The sequence below is a fragment of the Mesitornis unicolor genome, unplaced genomic scaffold (assembly GCF_000695765.1).
Source record: "Mesitornis unicolor isolate BGI_N332 unplaced genomic scaffold, ASM69576v1 scaffold14681, whole genome shotgun sequence".
In the NCBI taxonomy this organism is placed as follows: Eukaryota; Metazoa; Chordata; class Aves; order Mesitornithiformes; family Mesitornithidae; genus Mesitornis; species Mesitornis unicolor.
The window spans coordinates 26,251-46,334 of NW_010163267.1; the positions used below are offsets into that span (position 1 = coordinate 26,251).

The window sequence follows — 20,084 nt, forward strand, 5'->3', positions numbered from 1 at the left end:
ACAACCTTCGTGCATGGTGGAAGTGTCAGCCCTTCATCTCTCATTGAAGACTGAGTCCAAGGATGAGGTCCAGCCAGGAAAAGGCAGGGACCTGTTTTTGTTGTTGAGATTTTATTTATGCTGAGTATGCCCAGAGGCTGCACTGAGGGTTTGTCCCTGCTTGAGATGAGCTGAGAAGGTGTAGGCTCTCCTCTGGAAAGTTCATTTAGGGTGCACACATGAGACGAAGTGGGACAGCAGGTGGGGTTTTAATCCTCCATTTGAAGATTATGAAAAAAAAACAACCAAACTTAAAAGTTGCCTGCTCAGGGTTGTGCTGGAAGACTTGGGGTGTCACCAGGCCAGAAAAGATTATATATTTTTCATTCAATTTATTTCATTATAACAGATTAATGGCGCTTGGTGCAGAATTCAGAGGACTTTTTTTTTCCTATCAGAAATCATAGACCCACAGAATCCCAGCATGGTTTGGGTTGGAAGGGGCCTCAAAGCTCATCCAGTCCAACCCCCCATGGGCAGGGACACCTCCACCAGCCCAGGCTGATCCAAACCCTGTCCAACCTGGGGCCCAACACTGCCAGGGAGGGGGCACCCACAGCTTCTCTGGGCAACCTGGGCCAGGGCCTCACCACCCTCACAGTGAAGAATTTCTTCCTAATATCAAATATAAATCTCCCCCCTTCCAGTTTAAAACCATTCCTCCTCATCCTATCACTCCATGCCCTAGTGAACAGCTCTTGTCCAGATTTCTTATAGGCACCTTTCAGGTCCTTCTTTTCTCCAGGCTGAACAACCCCAACTCTCTCAGCCGGTCCTCATAGGGGAGGTGCTCCAACTCCTGAGCAACTTTGTGGCCTCCTCTGGACCCACTCCAACAGCTCCATGTTGTTCTGATTTTGGGGACCCCAGATAATTTTACTCTTGCTAGAAGTATAGGTTAGATTTGATACTTCAAATAACACCATCATATTAAATACAGTAGGGTTATCATTTTATTGTACCAATATTTGCACGTATTTCTAAATCAAAATCACTTCCAGGATTTCAGATTTTTATTACGTTCAACTCAAATACTTCTGTGTCGTTCATAAATTATTAACCCCCCACAAAGTGTAACTTTTATCAAGTATTATTTTCAGTCAGTAACCATTTTATGAGATACTTGGAATTTCATTATGAAGCACATAAATGTTAAATTTTTAGATACTTTTGGCTGGTAACTTCATCAGACATTTTCGTAAGCACTAAATCCTCTCTAGCTTCCAGAAATAGCCAGAAATTTTCTTGTACTGCTAAGTTTTATCCCTTTATTTTTGAAACATTTATAGCAGTAGTTTTATACTACTTTATAATGTCAGAAAGGGACCTGAGGGTATATGTGAATTTTGTACAGGAATTGGATCATGTGTCTAAGGATCATTATACATAAGGAAACAGTGTGCCCTATGGTACATACATATCGTTGGCATTTAGTTTTAGCTCCATATTCTGTAATTGAAAAGACAGATCTGAAGACTGCTGTAAGTGAACTTGAGATGAGTTATTTTGAATTCATAGTTGAAATTAAAAAAAAAATAGTAATAATTTCTTCCTCTTGGAAAGAAATTACATGGGGCAGTACCAATAATTTCATTTTTCACCTATGTATGCTGTGTATTTTACTTACTATGGAATGGGAAGGATGTGTATGGAATAAAGGAAAAAAACTAAGGCAGAAAGGGTAGCGAGAGTCAGTCTTCCCAAACTAATGGACTAGATGGATCCTCCTGGGGTCAGATAATGTACTTGTATTGTTATTTGCTGATCTCTTGAAGAAAGGATAATAATCAGTCCTTTCAGCTTGTCACCTATAATCTTAAAGTGCTTTGTTCTCCAAACGTCTGGAAGACAGAGAGCATCAACCCTTTTATAAGGAAACTTTGGCTAAAAAAGGTTAGACAAAGCAGGAGCAAAGAAACCAAGTGAAAGTTTAATGCTTCTCTCTCTTTCCTTTGGTGTCTACCTGGTAACTCCATACTGACATAGGGAGGTATATACCTACATGATATATTCCACAGCTTTGTACTGATTCTTCCAGAATTTTTACCCTTTTTCTAAGCTTTGGCTAAAGAATAAGTAAAGTCCATATCAAATTAAGCTTTTTTGAGACAGCAGCTAAAAACAAAAAATATTTGCCAGAAATAATCTGTTAATGTTGGCCATTCTGCAATAGAAAGAATGGTAACTATATTTGTTAGAGGCAGTCCTGTGTTAATAGAGTGCCACTTAGACTGGAGCTGTCTGGATGATAACTAAGACCTGTGGATGTCATGGGTGACATGAGCCACCACTGTGCATCTGCAGCCCAGAAACCAACCCCATCCTGGGCTGCATCACAAGAAGTGAGGCCAGCAGGGCCAGGGAGGGGATTCTGCCCCTCTGCTCTGCTCTGCTCAGACCTCACCTGCAGTGCTGTGTCCAGCTTTAGAGTCCCCAACACAAAAAGGACACTGAAGTGCTGGAGCAGGGCCAGAGGAGGTCACAAAGATGATCCAAGGGCTGGAGCACCTCTGCTACCAAGACAGGCTGAGAGAGTTGGGGTTGTTCAGCCTGGAGAAGAGAAGGCTGTGGGGGGACCTTATAGCGACCTTCCAGGATCTGAAAGGTGCCTATAAGAAATCTGGGGAAGAGCTGTTCACTAGGGCATGGAGCAATAGGATGAGGGGGAATGGTTTTAAACTAGAAAAGGGGAGATTTAGGTTGGATATGAGGAAAAAGGTCTTCACTGTGAGGGTGGTAGATCAGTGGCACAGGTTGCCCAGAGAGGTGGTGGAGGCCCCATCCCTGGAGATATTCAAGGTCAGGCTTGATGGGGCTGTGAGCAACCTGATCTGGTCCCAATGTCCCTGCTGAGTGCAGGGGTTGGACTGGATGAGCTGTAAAGGTCCCTTCCAACCCAATACATTCTGTGATTCTATGATTACTGTAGCTTTTAGTGTCATGATGTGGTCCCACAGAGCACAGATCATTCTCTTGTTCTTGAGCCCAAAGTTGGCTCCAACCAGCTGCTTTATGGAGCTGCAAGTGGGCTAATGTGTCTCGACAGGACCATTTGGTCTGCTGGAGCTCTTTGTTGCCATTCTGGGCTGCTTGGGTTTCTCTTCGAGGCACCATATTGCACAGAACAAGTGAACAGAATGATCATTACCTGTTGTCGCCTGCTATATTTCTCATGAGCACCTAAGGATTGTACTTGTCTTGTTTTCTTACAGCTTGACTGAAGCAATTATCAACTTTTCAAGGATGCCTGCACAGTGTCTTGAAAACAGTAAACATGAAACTCAGATGAAGGTAGTCAGGTTTAGAACAAACTTGGAATAAGCCCTTAAAAAATAATGGTTTTCTTAATTAATCCAACCCCTTATGTGAAGATAGCAACAGCTATTGGTAAACCTGCATACCCAACGTTCCTCCTTAATAGCAAAAATCTCCCTCATATTTCTTGTATCAGTTGTAACTGTCTTGGCATGATTATAGCATGTGTTCCATATTGTGTAACCCAGGGTCCTTTATGTCTGAATTATTCTACAGAAGCCTTGTAGAATATATCTGTATTTTGTTAAAGTGTTTAGATGAGCCAATGTGCCATGGGAAGAGCTGCCCAACTCATTTTAACTTGTTTGTTACCTGCATGGGTGATTTTATGGACTTGGATAAATTGAAGTATATACATAAATTGAGTCCCTAATTTGAGTGTTTTGGCTAAAATAGAAATAGGATTACTCCAAAATTAGTCAGAGACTTATGTCCTGTGCTAAACTGAGTTATGAAGTACTCTTTTTTTTTCCTAGGAAACAATAGCATGAACATTGGGCTTTTTTCTTATGTTCTTTTGAAATATGGTTAGAACATGTTTTCACTCTTTTCTTTTTTTCAGCACAGCACATGCAGTCTCCAAAATGCTTCCAGTCACATGTTGGTTTTCATTGAAACACGAGTAAATTTAGTCAAGAGCTCTGTGAACGTGTGTCATCAGCAAATGCTGAGATTATGTTGTTAAATCTTAGAAATTCAAGTTCTGCGTCTTAAGAATAATTTCTTAAGATTTGCTTTTTATCGAATTAGAGAAAATAGAATTTCCTTTGGCTTTTTAATTGTTGTAGAAGTCATTAGCCATAGCTTAGAATACAACTTCCTTTTCTGCTTTCTCTCATTAGAACTTTTTACAATTCATTAGAAATTCTTACAATAAAGAATTTTAAATAAAACTTACTCAAAGAAGTATATGGCGTTCAGGTTTATAAGTAGAATGGTAATAATTTTTAAGTGCTGAGACTGTTAGATAAATGCTTTAATATTTTTAAAAAATGTATTTCTGGTGTCTTCTTGTGGAAACAAAGAAAATCTTCTTGGAACATTTTTCCTCCTGCCTGGATTTTTTGTGTGCTGAATTAGTGTAGGTACTGGATCTCTCTTGTTGGATTTATGCATTGCTATCTTGGATTATGAGGCAGATCTCCTTGGCACAAGTCTAAAACTGTGCCTGCAACTCACTTCTCCATATAGTGTATACCCACCTACAGGCCTTAGGACGATTTTGGAATAAATGGGGAGAGGAATCCATGTATTCTTTAAGTTATGAAAGCTAAAAAAGTATTCTTTTTCTTTGTGAGGGGGATAAAACCTACAGGTTCAGAAGAGTCCAGCTGGATATCCAGCACTGAGTGGGTTCGTCATAGCAGACTGAATGGGATAATTGTGCTGCTGCTTCTGCACTGGCCAAGTTTGTATTTGTATACAAACAAAACACTTTGTATGGAAGTATTTCTGTACTGGATCAACTTTGTATTCTCTCAATCCTACATTCATCCTACACTAGGACTGTTAACCTGTGTATGTTTTATTAAAGGTAGTCTTACTGGTTTAAAGCAGGTAATGCTAAAAGGCCGAATTTTAGACACTAGGGTGGGATTTCTGTTGAAGTGTAAATGTCCTTTTTGAAAGGATCTTGCTTTTTCAGTAAAGGGAGGTGTGTGGCCTACTGATTTTGGCAAGTTAATTCCATGGTGTTCATTGACTTTCTACAAAAGTCATGCTTTTTCCCTTCATTTCTAGAGCCTTTATGAAAGCTTTTAGGTAGTTACAGTTATCTAGTAATATCAGGTCACAGAGTAAATGAAAACAAAACACATGCAACCCCCCTTTTTAGTGTTTGCTTTATCTTCTCCCAAATTTTTGTCTTCATAACCATCCAATGGTTAGCATGCTATAGGTTGTTCATTAACCATGATACAGCCAATTGTATTTCGGATAGGACAACAGTAAGAGTTGTAAATTTGATAAGCATCACATATATAGTGATATTAATAGAAATACTAGCAGCTTAGACATAATTATTAACTTTCTGAGTGGGAAGCACTAGCAGGGTGTATTCATGATTTATTTAAAATAATAAAGCATTTTATATTAGAGCAGTTACTGCTTTGACAACCAAACCACACAATTAAACATTTGGAAAATGAGTTCTTCTGGCATTGAAGGAAAGCAGCAAACCCAGCCATTGAATGGAAACGGGAAACTTTGCAATACAAGACTTTTTATCACAAAGGTAGTATCTATTTTGTGACCTTTCCAAGTTCGACCAGTTGTCAGATAAAGGCTGCTATCAAGATTTTCCCCTGTAAATGTTAATATAAAAGGCTGATAGAACAGAAAGACTTTGTTTTCAAATAGCTGTGCTCTGTTTGTTGTCCTGTTTTGATTCATTTTTTAAACCAAAGCAGCAGCACCAAAAAAAAAAGTACAACAAAAATCCATCCTAAATTCTCCGAATTCAGATAAATTTTTGGTAAAGCTTCATTCTCCCTTCATGTGCAGTACCCAGCTCACGTGTTCTTTTGCCATAAAGAGAAACTTTTGATGGTTGATCTTTATGTACAGAAACATAGCGGAAATGGGAATATTTTTAGCTACCCCTTTTTTCTTCGCTGATTGTCTTTTCAGACATGCAGAACGTGTTCATTTCCATATGCCTTTTTCTTCTGTACCCAAAATGCTTAGACACATCTCATAATAAATGTACTTCACGTAAGAACAAGAGTCTCAATTCACCTATAATCTTTGGAATTTGCTCTTCTCACTTACCCTTATTGGCAAAGAAAGGAGGCCCAGCAGTTCAGTCACTAGCCTGCTGCCTTGGAGATGGGTTTTGGTGCTTTCCAGGTGTAGATTTCCATTGCAACTCAGACAAATCTGTCATATAAGGAGAGTATTACTCCATCTAACAAGGACATTTTGAGGGTCAATATTTTAATTCATCCTCAGATAATTTAATAAATGTCCAAAGTAAGAATATGAGGGAATTATATTAATATTCTATGAAAAATAGATGCTGTTACCACACAGGAGGTCTTGGAGCCTACAGTCAGCAGTGCAAACATAAGCAATGACATTTACTCAAATTATTTAGCATGAAACATTGTCTTTTAAATTGTCTGCTTTTTGTAGGGCAGCTCTTTTCCTTAGACAACTTAGAATTCTTTGTATCTGATGAAGAAATACGAGAGATTTAAGGAGGTATTTGAATGATTACTGGTCTTTCTTTATTATATTAAATTAAATTATTTCCTTAAGAACAACTGTAGTAGTAGTAATAGCATGCAGCATGAATGGTGTAACTCAGTTATGTTGTTTAGTAAAAAGTATTTTAATGAAGTCTGTAAAGATGATATATTAATTACTCATTGCTATCACTCTATGGATCCAACCTCAACTTGTGAAGCAAGATGGTAGATGTAGGTATAGGTAGTCTTTAGCTTGAGTCAGATGTGTCTTTTGGACGGACTAAGTGTTCAGTTTCTGTCTCATTGCTGATGAGACAGCGTTCACCTGGACACGTTCCTGTGTGACCTGGTCTGGGTGATCCTGCTCTGGCAGGGATTGGACTGGGTGATCTTTCAAGATCCCTTCCAACTCCTGATATTCTGTGATTCTGAAGTGTATCACGTTAAGTCTGTGATCTGGCAGACTTCCCAATGAAGTCTTCTTCATTTTATAGCACTACTGACGAAACTGTTCGGTCTGAAATAACAGCTGAAGCATTTAGTATCTGTGGACCTTTCTTTTTCTTGTAGGGTCAACGATTGCATCTTGCGAGTGAATGAGGTTGACGTTTCGGAAGTCTCACACAGCAAAGCCGTGGAGGCCCTAAAAGAGGCTGGCTCCATAGTACGATTGTATGTTCGTCGAAGAAGACCTATTCTGGAGACCGTGGTAGAGATCAAGTTGTTCAAAGGACCTAAAGGTAACTACAGAAATGTAAATTCTTCCAGTTTAAACTTGATGCTTAACCTCTCTTGTGGCTCAAATGGCATCTGACTGTTGATTTGCCAACTGGTTCACCTGTCAAATACTGAAATGCAGTTAATCTGGGCTGGTAGAACTTGAATTTATGGTTGCGTGTCTCTTCCTGAAAGATAAAGGAGTTCAAGGAGTTGTGGTTTGTTTTATTTGATGTTTGCTGTAGAGACGGCTCATTACCTCCTGAAGAAATGCAAGATGCGGAGATATTATACTTTACATTGGCAGCACCTATACTTCCTCTGGAGTTCCTCTGCTGAGATCTTTGAGTTTCATTTGAGATGCTGTTGAATGCAGAGTTCCTGAATTCCCCTTTTTTCAGAAGGCTTTGTGATTATCCAGTTTATCCTTTCTGCTTTTGTGTTGATGATTTCTTCTACAGTTATCTTTGAAACAAGAGAAGAACGCTACATTACACATTCTGTAACTTCTGCTTACAGGAAAAAAATCCTTTCTAGAAGAAATAGTAGAAATTGTGACTATTTTATTTTCACCTTTCCTGTTGCAAAAAGGTTTTATTTGCAGAAGTATTATTTTTAACAAATTTCATTTCACTGCTTTTCCTGCCTGAAATTTCCCTCTGGCTACTGTATTTTTCTTCATAGCTAATTTCTGGGCAAAGAAAATGGATATTTTCACAGTCCATGAGAACAGAATGAACAGCAGTAGATTTTTGGCTCCGTAATAATTATTTCATAAGCAAGTCTTCCATTAATCATACATGCATGAAGTGAAGGAGTTTGCGTGTCTTTTAATATACACCATGCACATGAGATTATTCAAACTTGTTTCTTCTACATTGAATAACCTGTAGCTTTTTCAGTGATTTCCCTTTACATCTCATCTCACGTGACTACTACAGTATGCTTCTACATAGGTTTTTATACCAGTAGTGGAGTTTCTAATACACTTGGAACTGTTGAGATTATCCCTTCATAGCAAGCAAAGATAGTGCACTGTTTTCAATATTGCATTATGCCTCTTCTCTGTATATCATGGTATTTTTGACACAGCAGTATATTCATCATCCTCTGCTCTTGGCGAACACTATGATACATTTAAACACGTATCTGAGGGCAAACCCCCAAAAGTCTGGGTTCTTGTGGTCAATTACAACACTAAATTGACTTTCTAATAGAAAAGCATCTCTAATGAGATTCCGTACGTGTATGAACTCAGCAGTGCAGGCCGCGGTGTTTTTAAAGCTTTGGAATTAAACTAAGTGTGTGATATGACAGTCATTTTGAGTAACCTAAGGCTAAAGAAACTAAAATTAACATTTCCTTTCAGGTTGTGATGAAACAGTAGAAATTATTTGCCGTGACCGAGTTTTTGCTGCACTGTGGAAAAGGACAGGAGAGGAAATCATTATCTAATAACATTTCTGCAACGTGTTTATTTTGATTTTATGCCTGAAACTATGTATTTTTACATTTGTTTTCATAAAAGAGGGTGGATACCAAGAAAGTGCCTTTTATGACAAGCTAAAGAAGCTTTGCTGCTTAGTGCTACAAACATCAATTTGTTAGCTCTATTCTTATATGAAGTTACTAAAGATGTGAGCTATAAACAGTGAATTTTACTGTTAAGCTGAATATCTTTTTAAAATGTTCTTGTCAATATTATAGAAATAAGTTAACTAGAAACTTGGATGAAGAACATGTTGACGGACTGGTTCTTTGCAGAAGCCAGCTTTTTATCTCTGTGATTTAGGCAGCAAGGAAGCATACCCTTATGTGGTTTCCATATTCCACAGATGAATGAAAACAGAATGAAGAAAATGGGTTACAGATTAGTTGGAAATTTTAGATACTAATTATAATATCTGTAGCAATTTTTCTTTTAATTTTTCAAAATCTTCCATGAAATATAAATCTGTTGAGAGGTCAAGAATAAAACCTGTGAATCCTGGCTGTAGGTTTCAGTACAAGTCACTCATGTGACGCTTATCTACTCATATTTCAGGTGATTTATCTGTGAACTGCTCTTTCACACCATTACTATACAGTGCAAGAACAACTTAATATTTATATACACAGCATTTCTTACCTCTCAGAGTGAAATTGGGATGTTCTGGTGTCCAGAAAATCCTCATGGTAGTTCCTACACCACTCCTTCCTTCCTACTCACAAAATAACTAAAAACTTGAAGCTGTTTTGTAGACAAGAAGGGTGTTCCATACTAAACATGGAGTAGCAAACATCTTTTCAGATGCTTCTTTTCCTGTCTGTCTCTGTCACTATATAACTCAGTATATTCTGAGTTCATTCCTCACTGTGTTGAGAATTTACCACATGAAAGCAAGTCTTGCCTTCCATAATAGCACATAAACCCAGAGATCACTGGCTTGCCTGTGTATGTCTAGTAGACCATATATTTCAGCACTTGGAGGTGATAAAGAAGGAAATTTGCAAGGCGCTTTATATAAATATTCTTTTCATTAAATCTGAGGTATTCAGGATCAGGGCTTTTACAAGCTATGAGCCCATAAAAGTTAGGGGTTTTTAAGTGGATGTTAATTTTTCTAGCTTGCAACCACCATATAAAAGACATACATAGGTTAAATTTGCAAAGCCATTTTGAACATAAGAAATTAAATATTCATCATGTAGCAATGGCTTTGGGCGTAAGGCAGAGGAAAGGTCATGGTAGCGCGCTGCAGTGGTCCCTTTTGAATTCCGATCCCCGTGCTATTGCTCCTGGTCCTTTACAAAAGGAGCTGTCCTAGCATCATATGTGCTAAAAAGCCATGTAACCCTTCAACTTGACTTTCTGAGAAAAGCAGTGAGCAAAACCACAAATGAATTGTGTAGTAGAAAATCAAGGTCTCAAACACAACTGCAGCTGTGTAAATACCTAAAGCTGTGCATTCATCAGTTTGCCACACCTGATTGATAATATTGGCTGATGTCTACAGTCTGTGCTTTGAAGGTACTGGCTCACTGTCCTCATTGCGGGATCCTCCTCTCTTTCATGTGCTCAGATTGTGAGTGCCCCCTCCCTGGCAGTGCCGAAGGCCAGGTTGGACAGCCTGGGCTTTGAACAGCCTAGGCTGGTGGAGGTGTCCCTGCCCATGGCAGTGGAGTTGAAGTAGATGATCTTTAAGGTCCTTTCCAACCCAAACCATTTTATTATCCTGTGATTGTCTTTTATATGCCTCTTGAATGTCTCCTCAGTCAGGGGTACTTCTTTAGTGCTGCATCGTTTTGTCCTGATTAGCATTAAAACAGGAGGTGTTTTTGTGCAGTTGCTCTCAGGACACTGCAGGTTTTAGCTGCCAGCATCTTTGCAGTGGCTGAGGACTGTAGTTCAAGAAGGACAAGGAGTTGCTTGAAAGAGTCCAGCGCAGAGCCACAAAGATGATCAAGGGAGTGGAGCATCTCCCTGATGAGGAGTGGCTGAGGGAGCTGGATCTCTTTAGCTTGGAGCAGAGGAGACTGAGGGGTGACCTCATTCATGCTTATCAATTTGTAAAGGGCGAGTGTCAGGAGGAAGGAGCCAGGCTCTTCTCTCTGATGTCCAATGACAGGACAAGGGGCAATGGGAGCAAGCTGAAGCATAGGAGATTCAACCTGAACAGAAGGAAAAACTTCTTTGCTGTGAGGGTGCCAGAGCATGGCCCAGGCTGCCCAGAGAGGTTGTGGAGTCTCCTTCTCTGGAGACATTCAAAACCCACCTGGACGTGTTCCTGTGTGACCTGGTCTGGGTGATCCTGCTCTGGCAGGGGTTGGACTGGATGAGCTTTCAAGGTCCCTTCCAACTCCTGACATTCTGTGATTCTCTGTATCAGAGAAAGGATATATTGATACAATGGAGCTTTCTTATTGAAAATCAGTAGGATTTAGACACTAGTGAAAATCCCATCCTTAAGTAATATGCTTTTCTTGCTCTGTATTGGAACATAACAAGACTGACAGTAATGAGAACGGATTGTGTACGGTGCAGTATTTGTTCCTGGGGAACAAACAAGCGGACATTCAAAGGAAAGCAATTTAATGGTAGTATTTGGCTTTGTAATAATGTAACTTGCGTATTAGCTTCCTATAAGACCCTGCAACAAACTGTGTATGAGGAGTGAATTACGAACTTCTGTCACTATTTGGAGATTACAGTGCTCAAACCCATTTGAGCGCATTTGCCTGGAGGATTTTAAACCAAAGGAATTCCACTGGCCTCTGGGATTTTAATGCAGTCCTATCACACTGCAAATCTATATTTTACTGAAACCAGCAGTATTGAGTAATATGCTTAATATAAGATTAGATATAGAAATTAAAGTTGATATTTTTTATTTTATTTTTTAAAGAATCAGCCAGAAAAATGGATTCTACAGGTGGTTGTGTAATATTTTACCTACCAATACTCAACTAATAACTAAAGCTCTGATTTTATATAGGAGAAAATAAATACTGAAAAGAATGATTCCAGTAACCACAGCAGTGGTGGATCTGGCCTCAGTTCTACATGAAATCTGACATCTTAAAAGACAACACAGCTGCAGAAATGAAGTTTAGGGTATGTGAAGCAGAACAGCTGAGTGCCAGGAAACTTTAGAGGAGAAATGGCAAACTTAAAAGCACCCCAAAACCGAACAATATAAAGGATAGCTCATTCTGCCATCTGGGTATTCTAATGGCTTAAGTATAAAATCATAAAGAAACAGGATTAATTTCCCACACTCTTCGTGATAATTCAGTAGTAACTGGTTTTATAGTGTTTGAGCTGCATCGGGATCTTGCCGCCATGGCAAGAGCTGCCTTTTTTTGGCTGCATTTTAGACAGAAAGACTCTGAACGCGTTAGCAGCTATGTCTCTCTTCTGTTATCTGTACGCATGCATTTTTCTCATTCCTGGTGAGTTCAGCAAATAGACATTTCTATCAGGTTCACCCCACCCAGCTTTGGGCACTTTACAGAAGATTTCCGGAGGCACGTACTCCTCTGCTCTTTCCTGCTCTCAGAATTAGGGTCATATCAGGACTTTTCATTAATCCACTTGGAGTGTTAATATGTTTTGGGGCTCTAAATTACAAACGAATGCATCTGTTAAGCACTGTTCAGCCCAATTCTGTATCTCTTTCTGGATTACTATCCTCCTTATCTTAATTTTCTTCTTAATCGGCAAAGACTAAGCTCCTAAACTGGATATATCAATAAAATACCCAAAAATAAGATGGGATGAATACAATACACTTATTTTTTGAATTATGTGTACTCATCCAAATGAAGTCATTGGGCATAATCAGTTCCAGAGTTTCCATTTCATTGTTTTCTGTGCTGGCCTGAAGTGACTGTGCAGCATGTGGCAGATTTCCTTTTCACATAACTATTTGTTTTATTCTTGATGGCACTGAATAGAGTCGCTGTGTGGTAAAGAAGCTTGCTTGCTACACTAAGTAAAGAATCAGTATGTTTTGTGTAGCGTATTTTTTAACTCCTTGATTAGTTATGAAGCTTCTGGAAGAGATGCAGAGATGTTCACCGTCAATGTAAGGTATGATTTCACCCTGAATTGTTGCTAAAATGCTCTCCATTACAGTCTGTAGTGTCATAGGAGTTTCTACTTCTTTTTCGTAGAAGTTGGCATATTTTAGTTTGGATTTTTAGCTCTAATTATTGGAAAAACCTTGCGTTCTGTTGCATTGATAGCATCCCCCAGCTTGGAGTAACAACTGAAGTAGTCAAAATAGTGCAGTAGAGTTATGTGTATTTTAAATTATCTGCTAAAAAAAGTGCTCAGTTCAGAACAGCAGAATAGAGAGGTTTTTTAATTGTTACACATGCTGCTCCCAGTAAGGAAAGGAGAAATCTTATCATTTTGATCTACTTAAGCAAAGCCAAAGGTAACCTTTTTATCTCAGGTAATAGCTACAGCACTTAAAATGAACGAGGGAACTCTTGCAAACAAAGAACCCCAATTATTTCTTTCCCAATTTCAGAGAACATTGAGAGCTTTCAGATCTTGCTGTTTGATAACTGATTAAAGTGCTTGCTTCAAACTGATAACGAGACGTATTTTTTTAATTAATATAGCTATCACTTCTACTGCTATGTTGGCCTATTTTCTCTAATTTAAGGGACGCTGTATACTGCATAGCAAACTTCAGCATTTGGGGAGAGGGGGTTTTGTGGCAAGTTAGGCAGACCTTTTGTTACATAATATTCATTTGAAACCCTCAAAGTATTTGTTTTATGCTATGAAATGTTTTTATAGCTCAAAAATATTTGCAACAAAGTTGTTTTTTCACAGTTTGACCAGAACTTTGTAACTTTTCTTCTGCGCTTTTAAGAACTTCAGTCTTACGATCTCATCAACTGTGAGTTTACTTGGTTTTCAGTGTTCTCCTCCTTCTGTGCTCTGAGCTTTCTTGTGAATCCTGATCTAAAACAGGGCAAAATGAAGCAGCTTTAAAACCTTTCCCAAACCTAGATTTAACAAAATGTTTAGATTCCCAACTCTAACTTAAATGCTTTACTTCATATTATTGTAACACACTATCACTTACTACAGGTATAAACAGAAAACCACAACTGAAACTAAAATACCATTTTTTGTGAAATGTCTTTGCTTGAAGCAACTCGTGGTTCATCCAATCAGCAGAAAGTGCTCTGTCAAGCACTAATAGCTAGTTTTCCAATTTTAAGATAGTGATTCAAAGCCATCGTTTATAAGTTAACTTCACTAAAATGCATGACTTCCCTGCAGGCTGGGGTTGTCTAATGCCAGAATATGAGAGTATCTGCATAGTTTATTGTATGAAAATTGTATTCTCTTGAAACCCATAAAATTAGAAAGCTCTGTGTTAGTGCCATAAAAGCCTTTGCTGTTATTCAAAACCATTTTGACATATTAGTGTTGCCAATGCCTGGTGGAGAGAAAGCCGTAGGTTATATCTGCACCTTCATATTTCACAGAATGACGACCTCGTTCTTTAATTTAAGTGATGATATCTGCATACAGCTGCTACTATCATGTTCTGCTTTATGGCACAAATAAAACCTTGGATGTATTATCTGCCTTTGGTCACTACAGATGTAGAGATGTAGCATCTCATTTGTATAAATTACCTCATATGAACTATTTCTTCAAACCCATTTGTTCTGTAGATTGGTTCCTTCCATTCCTGAGGAAAAGTAGTGCTTATTCATTGTAATCACACTTAATGATAGGTATTGTTATTAGAGTGGCACTTCAGTTGTAGCATTTCAGGCTTTGGCTACCATCTTTTTGTCTTCAGTGGAGAAAAAGAGTAAGCCTGTCATGTTTTTTGTTACGATTGCAGTTAAATGGCAGGAGGTGGTGGTATCAAATTGTTGCCACTTCAGTCCAAATTCAACCATCTTTCGAGATAAGCAGTCGATTGATAAAGTAATCATTTTCCAGATCAACAAGGGTAATTTCAAGTGGAGTTCAAAAGCCATGCCCTGGTTGTTGTCTCAGCTAAAACTAGAGCTATCCTGTGAGCTGCAGGATGTCACTTGTTCGAAGTCTTACATTTTCATGTTAATTCTGAATTCCCTCTTTTGTGTTTCCCTGTCATTTCCCATTAGCACTAAAGGAATAAACAAAATGACTTGGAAGACTGCAGCAATTTTATATACATGTATTTGGTTTGGGGTTTTTTGTTGCTTTTTTCGCTAGAAACCATTCAGTTCTAAAGAACTCTCCAAGCGGTTCTAAGAATCCTGCATTAATATGCAAAATGAACATTTAATCTCAGAGTAGATTTTAAAGACCACTTTCCAGAAATCATTCACAAGATGTGAGGTTTCGACTGAAATGAGCAGCACTTTCTGCAACTCCATCACGCTAACTATTTCTGAAGTGGCGCGGTGGCAATTTCAAAGTGCAGTGCTGTATTTTAATAGCCAATTGAGGTGGCTATAAAAATGCAACTCTACACAGTAAGATCATTACTAAACTGCTTCAGCAGTACTTACTGATGAGGCAGCTTCAGCACAACACGATTCATCTTAATGAACCGTGGCTGCAATGGAGTAAAAGCAGCAGCACAGAGAAAGAAAGAGAGATGTGCAGGTAGGCCTGGGTGCCAAAAAAGCTTGGGATTTTGTTTTAAGAAAATAAGCTTTGCTGGCTTCTTTTTGTCTTCAGCGAAGAAATCTGTCATCTTGTTTGTTACAACTGCAGAAGGTGGTGGTATCAAATAGTTGTCACGTCAGAGTGAATTCAACCACATTTGAAGTTAAGTAGATCATTGACATTAAAATTGGCAAAATCTCTGTGCTTTTCCTTTCTGAATTAGGTGGGAATTTTGTATTATTATCCAATTGTCTAGATAGTTTCATCAGTTCTGACGAGAGATGGCAAGTGGTACAGTGTATGCAGAATCACAGAATGCATTGGGTTGGAAGGGACCTTTACAGCTCATCCAGTCCAACCCCTGCAGTCAGCAGGGACAATGTCACCAGATCAGGTTGCTCACAGCCCCATCAAGCCTGACCTTGAATATCTCCAGGGATGGGGCCTCCACCACCGCTCTGGGCAACCTGTGCCACTGATCTACCACTCTCATGGTGAAGAACTTTTTCCTAATATCCAACCTAAATCTCCCCTTTTCTAGTTTAAAACCGTTCCCCCTCATCCTATCACTCCATGCCCTAGTGAACAGCTCTTCCCCAGATTTCTTATAGGCACCTTTCAGATCCTGGAAGGTCGCTCTAAGGTCTCCCTGCAGCCTTCTCTTCTCCAGGCTGAACAACCCCAACTCTCTCAGCCTGTCTTGGTAGCAGAGGTGCTCCAGCCCTTGGATCATCTTTGTGGCCTCCTCTGGCCCTGCTCCAGCATTTCAATGTCCTTTTTGTGTTGGGGACTCCAAAGCTGGACACAGCACTGCAGGTGAGGTCTCACCAGAGCAGAGCAGAGCAGAGCAGAGGGGCAGAATCCCCTCCCTGGCCCTGCTGGCCTCACTTCTTGTGATGCAGCCCAGGATGGGGTTGGTTTCTGGGCTGCAGGTGCACATTGGTGGCTCTTGTCCAGCTTCTCATCCACCAGTGCCCCAAGTCCTTTTCCTGTAGTGCTATGGCCTTGTTTTTTATCATTCTCTTGTCATAAGATGTCAATCCTTTTGCTGTGTTCACTTTTTCACTGAGAATCAAGAACGGTTTGCACGACTTATTAGATTCCCTCTGATATTCTTCTTGTCACCTTGGCAGGTTTAACTCTGTAACCTCACACCCGAAATTCAAGGGCAGGAAAATTTTGCATTTTTCTTTGTCCATTTTCTTTACCCAGACAGAGAGAGGGGGCTTCTCATTTCTGCGCTTGGCTGAATGAGGAATAGATGCATCTCCAGGTTTGGCTCCAGTGGCTTGCTCCTGGGTGAGAATAAAGCAGACCATTTAAAAGTTCTGTGTTTGATTTATCCTGTCCTTGTGGAAATGCTTCAAAGGAAGTTGCTTACTAAATGGATTTCCCAGCCACATACTGATCTCTGGGGCTCTGCTGAAAAGTTTCTTGCAACATCTTTTGTCTCACGAAAATGGTGGTGTCTGTGCTTTGGGATGCTATTTGACACTGCTGCCTTTTCCTCTGTGACATTTTTAAAAATCCCAAGGACTCGTCTCCACCACTAAGTGCCTTTCTTTTTTTTTTAGGAAGTGTTACACAAATTCCTATTGAATCTTGGCCAACTTCTTTTCCAATTCTACATTTTTCTTCTAACTAAATAAATGTAGTGTGATTACAGTAGGTCTCAGGATTTTGTCGTTACAGCTTGCCTTTGTACTCCTTTTTCCTTCAGATTATAAATTTCTGGGTCAGGGAAGAGTTTCCTCATTTTCCTCCCCATTCTAGAGTGCTGTGTAAGAGTTAAAAGGGGAGTTACAGAAGTTCCCTTTCATTATGTTTGCCATTGCTGTTTTCATCAGCCCAACATCAGAAAGGGAGGAGATGCAGCAGAGTGTTAATTGTCTCATCAATGTTTCCAGATACACAATAAATCAAAAGACAGACGAGGAAGGAGAGTGGTGTCATTTGCTAAACTGCTGGGCTGGGTGTGGAAAGAAGCCCTTCTGTAGACAGGAAGGTAGTATCTTTTTTCTGTTTTCTTAGTGGAGGAGTGAGGATTTTCTAGGGAGTGGCAGTTTTCTTCACCTCTTTTCACTACCTTTGAGTTCTTTGGCTTACATTCCTCACATAAGTCTTAGAGACTTCATCTTTCAGCACTTCAATAAATAAACAATTATGTGACAGCTGTGACTTTATAAATTATATGAATTGCTGTGAGCCTGATGTGACATCCTGATGCAGCAGAAGATATAGTAAAGCTTGGGAGTCCTAAGTGGATTACGTTCATTGACACAAGATCTGTCACTTGCAATTGAGGAGTTTGAAAATCCTTCTATATTTGCTTCTTTGCAGAGCTTCACCCTTTTCCGAATATAAACCAAATGTGCAAATTAACCAGGTGAAATTACAGAGCAGTGATTTCATCCTTTATTGTTCAGTTAATGATCTGCATAACAAGTTCTGTCTTCTTGATAGTTTTTTAGATGTCCAGATCTTTCTCAAGAAATCTGCTGTCTGGAAGACAACACACGTCAGCAAAATATTGCAGTACCATGAAAAGCACCTTTAAAAGAATAAATTGTATTTAATTAAATTTTTATAGCTTGGGGAGCTGTAGTTAGTCATTTTTCTTGTGTTCTTGTCTCATGTTTTTCTGTAAACAGGCAGACAGTGTTTTAAGTCTTCTGAAAAAGACATTGGAGATTCTGATGGTGGTGGAGTGACAATCTGGGTGAAGCTTTAAAAATTCAAATGATATGGTAAATGAAATACCAATCTATAGCCTATTAAAAAGTATTCTAGATCGTCGATATTATTCTTTGGTTTCCACTAGTTGAAAAAAAAAAGGAAGGAGTTACCTTAAAGCGTCTCTGAATGTCTGAAGGGAAAAGCTGGCTTAGTCAGAAGCCAGACACCAAAGCGATTATTTGCAAATAGTCTTTCATGTGACTATTTCCAGTACTATATCCTAGTCCTTTCTGCAGCTCTGTCATCCTTATTTTGCTTACAGTATTCCAATTTCTGGCTAAAATTGTAGTTATCCTTAATGAAAACAAAGGGAAGAATGCACCTTGGGTTATTCTTAGGTGACAGCAAAAAGTGGTAACCAGATCTCAACACTTGGCAAAAAGGAATTTCTCTATAGTGTTTCAGCTTTAACTTACCATTTCTTCTTTTAGACCATTTATCCAACAGCTTTGAAAAACTGCTTTTCCTCCATCAGTTAGAGTTTTGTTTCATTTCTTTAAATATATTTCTATTCCTCGAAATGGCAGCTTTTCTTTTAGAGTTTAGACAGAATAAAATCCTTTGCAACTTCCCATGAAACAAATGGTCTGTGCAGTTGCCCATACTTTCCGATTCTGCCTTTTTAAGATATGAGACAAGAAGTCCAGGCTCTGGGGCTCTAGTGCACTTATCACAGAATCACAGAATGGTTTGGGTTGGAAGGGACCTCAAAGGCCTCTCAGTCCACCCCCTGCCATGGGCAGGGACACCTCCACCAGCCCAGGCTGCTCCAAGCCCCGTCCAACCTGGCCTTGGGCACTGCCAGGGAGGGGGCATCCACAGCTTCCCTGGGCAACCTGGGCCAGGGCCTCACCACCCTCACAGTCAAGAATTTCTTCCTAATATCCTGTCTAAATCTACACTCTTCCAATTTGAGACCATTCCCCCTTGTTCTGTCGCTACCTGCCCTTGTAAAAAGTCCCTCTCCAGCTTTGGTGCGGGATCCCTTCAGGTCCTGGAAGGTCGCTATAAGGTACCTGCAGACCCTTCTCTTCTCCAGGCTGAACAACCCCAACTCTCTCAACCTGTCTTGGTAGCAGAGGTGCTCCAGCCCTTGGATCGTCTTTGTGGCCTCCTCTGGACCCACTCCAACAGCTACATGTCCTTCTTATATTGGGGCCCCAGAACTGGACACAGCACTGCACGTGAGGTCTGACCAGAGCAGAGCAGAGGGGCAGAATCCCTTCCCTGACCCTGCTGGCCACACTTATTGTGATGCAGCCCAAGATGGGGTTGGTTTCCGGGCTGCAGATGCACAGTGGTGGCTCATGTTGAGTTTTTCATCGACGAATATTCTGGTGCTGCATGCGTCGCATCAGTGACACGTACAAAGAGCAGCTGATTTGGACATGGAGCAGAGTTTCCTATACTGCAAACACAGTGAGATCAAGCCTCTTGCAGAAGGAAAGTGTAGTTTGCTGTGCCAAAGACTTGTGCTCCCTGACACACACCTGCTCTTCAACTCTTCTTTTGAGTGAACAGTAAAGCTACATGATTTGTGAGAGAGTATCATCTCTTTTCCTTTGCTTGCAGAGACTCATTTAATATCTTTTTCATTCAGAAACTCTCTTGGGACAATGGCAAGGTGATATATTTTTCTCAGCACAAAGCATTTGGTGTGCTTGGTAGATGAAAAAAGTTCCTGTGACCTCTTCCAGGGTACATTTTTGTCTGACTTTATATGAGAAAGGCAAGGAAACAGCTCAGCGCTTATGTCTTTAGTGTCTCATTTCTGAGGCAAATGCAACTCTGAAAGCTGAAAAAAGCAAATGACCTGTGGAGGGAACCTCCTGTGAAAGCAGAAACACTAACTAGTATATCCAAAGTATCGGAAGAGCACAAAACCCTGTGTTCTGTTGGCTTCTGAATATTCAGTTGTGATTTATATGTACGAATGAGACCTACTTTATGGTTCTTTAGAAAAATAATTG

At 39.7% G+C, this 20,084-nt stretch overlaps 1 protein-coding gene across 1 annotated transcript in view; it reads left to right on the forward strand.

The window, feature by feature from the left end:
• LOC104548012 (disks large homolog 2) overlaps positions 1-20,084 on the forward strand; it is a gene marked incomplete at both ends in the record, with an annotated part of 122,807 nt that overhangs the window by 16,256 nt on the left and 86,467 nt on the right. Inside the window, one exon of the mRNA XM_010193913.1 lies at positions 7,113-7,282. Coding sequence (XP_010192215.1) covers positions 7,113-7,282 — 170 coding nt within the window. The remainder of the gene's footprint in view (positions 1-7,112; positions 7,283-20,084) is intronic.